General features: G+C 45.3%; 1 protein-coding gene across 1 annotated transcript; it reads right to left on the bottom strand.

Annotated features, from left to right (window-relative positions):
- On the bottom strand, positions 1-1,521 carry LOC106149216 (translation initiation factor IF-2-like; the record flags this gene model as incomplete). The annotated part of the gene is given in 4 exon segments (XM_013517441.1): positions 1-257; positions 404-480; positions 572-684; positions 1,439-1,521. Coding segments are annotated over 4 exon segments (530 nt in total), but the record flags the coding sequence as incomplete, so codon positions are not given.
- Between the last annotated feature and the right edge of the window lie 349 nt (positions 1,522-1,870).

Genomic DNA, 1,870 nt, shown 5'->3' with positions numbered 1-1,870 from the left:
GGCCCGGGCCGTGGGAAGGTGAGTGACGGCCGGAGCGCGGCTGCGGAGGACCGGGTGACTTCGCGGGCGCCGCCGTGCCGGCCGGGCAGAGGAGCCCCGGAGAGGAGGGGAGCGGGGCGGCGAGCGCCGCTGCTGTGTGCCCGGGTTCTCGCTTCGCCTCCAAGCGTCACAGGTTTCCCACAAAACCCCCACGGAGCGCTGACGAGCTCACTGTTTCCTAATAACTGATGGAAGCTCCAAGAAGGGAAGGTGGTTCGCTAAATTCCAGCGGTGGAAAGAAAACAGTGAAAACGTGGATTGCTATCGTCAGGTCTATGTGCCGTCCAAACTACAGAATTTGTTGTGACCGCCTCGCTACCCCTCTCCTCCCCCTATTTGCCCTCTCTCTTGCTCTCCTGTTCACCTCCTCCAGGAAGGCAGGTGATGGACGTGGACGTCGTGGTCGAGTCTGAATAACCTCACCAGCTGGTCCCAGCGAGACTTGGGGCGTTGTTTAGTGGGCTTGAGCGTCTCACGTTCACTATTGTTGGAAACAATGGAAACGCTGTGACTCATTTCTTGTAAGCAGTACCTTCCTCGGGCTGATGGGCATGCCCTGCTCTGAGCGCTACCCTCTGGAGCAGTTCCAGTCCCTGCAGGGAAGAACGAGAAGTCCTTAGGAGGGGGTCGTCACTGCGTTCAAGCCTGAAAGAGGAGAAAAGCCATGGTGAAGAAATGAGTCATCCAGGGCTTTTAACTGGATGCCCGGCTCTTCTCGGGTTCAGAAATGATGGTTTTTCTTCTAGTTTTGACATCGTTACTCTTGGGAAGAGAAATATTGAGTAACTGTAACATACCAGCCATTACAGTATATATTAATTGAATTCCACTGAATTCTTACAACCACGCAATTCTTATTTATTTATAAGAACGAATATTATAATTTTACCAAAAGGAAAGCCTCAGATAATTTTTGAATAATTTAATAATATTGTTTCTAAAATAGTAACACAGAGTTCAAATCCAGATGTATCCTGACTCGAGAGCTTGTGTTTTTACCAGTGGTTCTACCCTTCTACCCAAGCTCTTCAGTTTATTAACTATTCAGCCTTCTAAAGTTGCTGATGCAGGGCTGGGGCTATAGCTGAGCAGCATGAGCACCTGCCTGACAAGCACAAGGTCCTGAGTTCAAGTTCTGGTACCAAAAACAAACAAACAAAAAGTTGCTGATGCAAATTACTGAGACCTTACAATGAATGGCTAATAGAGTGTACAACCCAAAGCCTTAAGGTTCAGTAACCCAAGACAGCAGGAACAGCAGCTGTTCTATCGCTAAATTCCCAGATTCATGCCTCACATCTACAGGTATTTAATATAAATTTGTCGACATACTCCATGAAGATACTTACTGATAGCAACACCGTCCCTCTTCAGCTCGCTGGGAGTTCATTTATCTTACTGGCCTATCATGAGCGTGCCATTGCTGGCAGTATCTGCTTTGATGCAGTTTACCTTGCTCTCCAGCTTCTGATCTTTGGCCATAGGAATTTTAGAACCAATCAGAGCAATTGAAAGAAACTTTTAAAATCTGAAATTCAACTATAGGACCAGGTTTTGCTCTAGTAATAGTTGCTTTGCTCATGTTCTTTTACTTCAATCATGTAACAGATTTCCTCCCCAATTCTCCATGTTCTTTTGGCCCCATGGAAATGGGAATAAAAGTTTGTGACATAATGCAGTACTTTTCGGTTGAGACACATTCTGCATTTTCCTGACTTCCAATTCAGTGCTCAAACTAGAATGCCTCTGTTTTGTATTTGGAAAGTAGTTTTTATTTTAAATACATAAATATATTTTAAGTATGTAAATATTTTTCATAAAATTTATTTCT

Source organism: Chinchilla lanigera, unplaced genomic scaffold, assembly GCF_000276665.1.
Source record: "Chinchilla lanigera isolate Chin_1 unplaced genomic scaffold, ChiLan1.0 scaffold00039, whole genome shotgun sequence".
Lineage (NCBI taxonomy): Eukaryota > Metazoa > Chordata > Mammalia > Rodentia > Chinchillidae > Chinchilla > Chinchilla lanigera.
The sequence above is the reverse complement of the archived record's forward strand: the minus strand, read 5'-3'. Positions and strand labels throughout refer to the sequence as shown.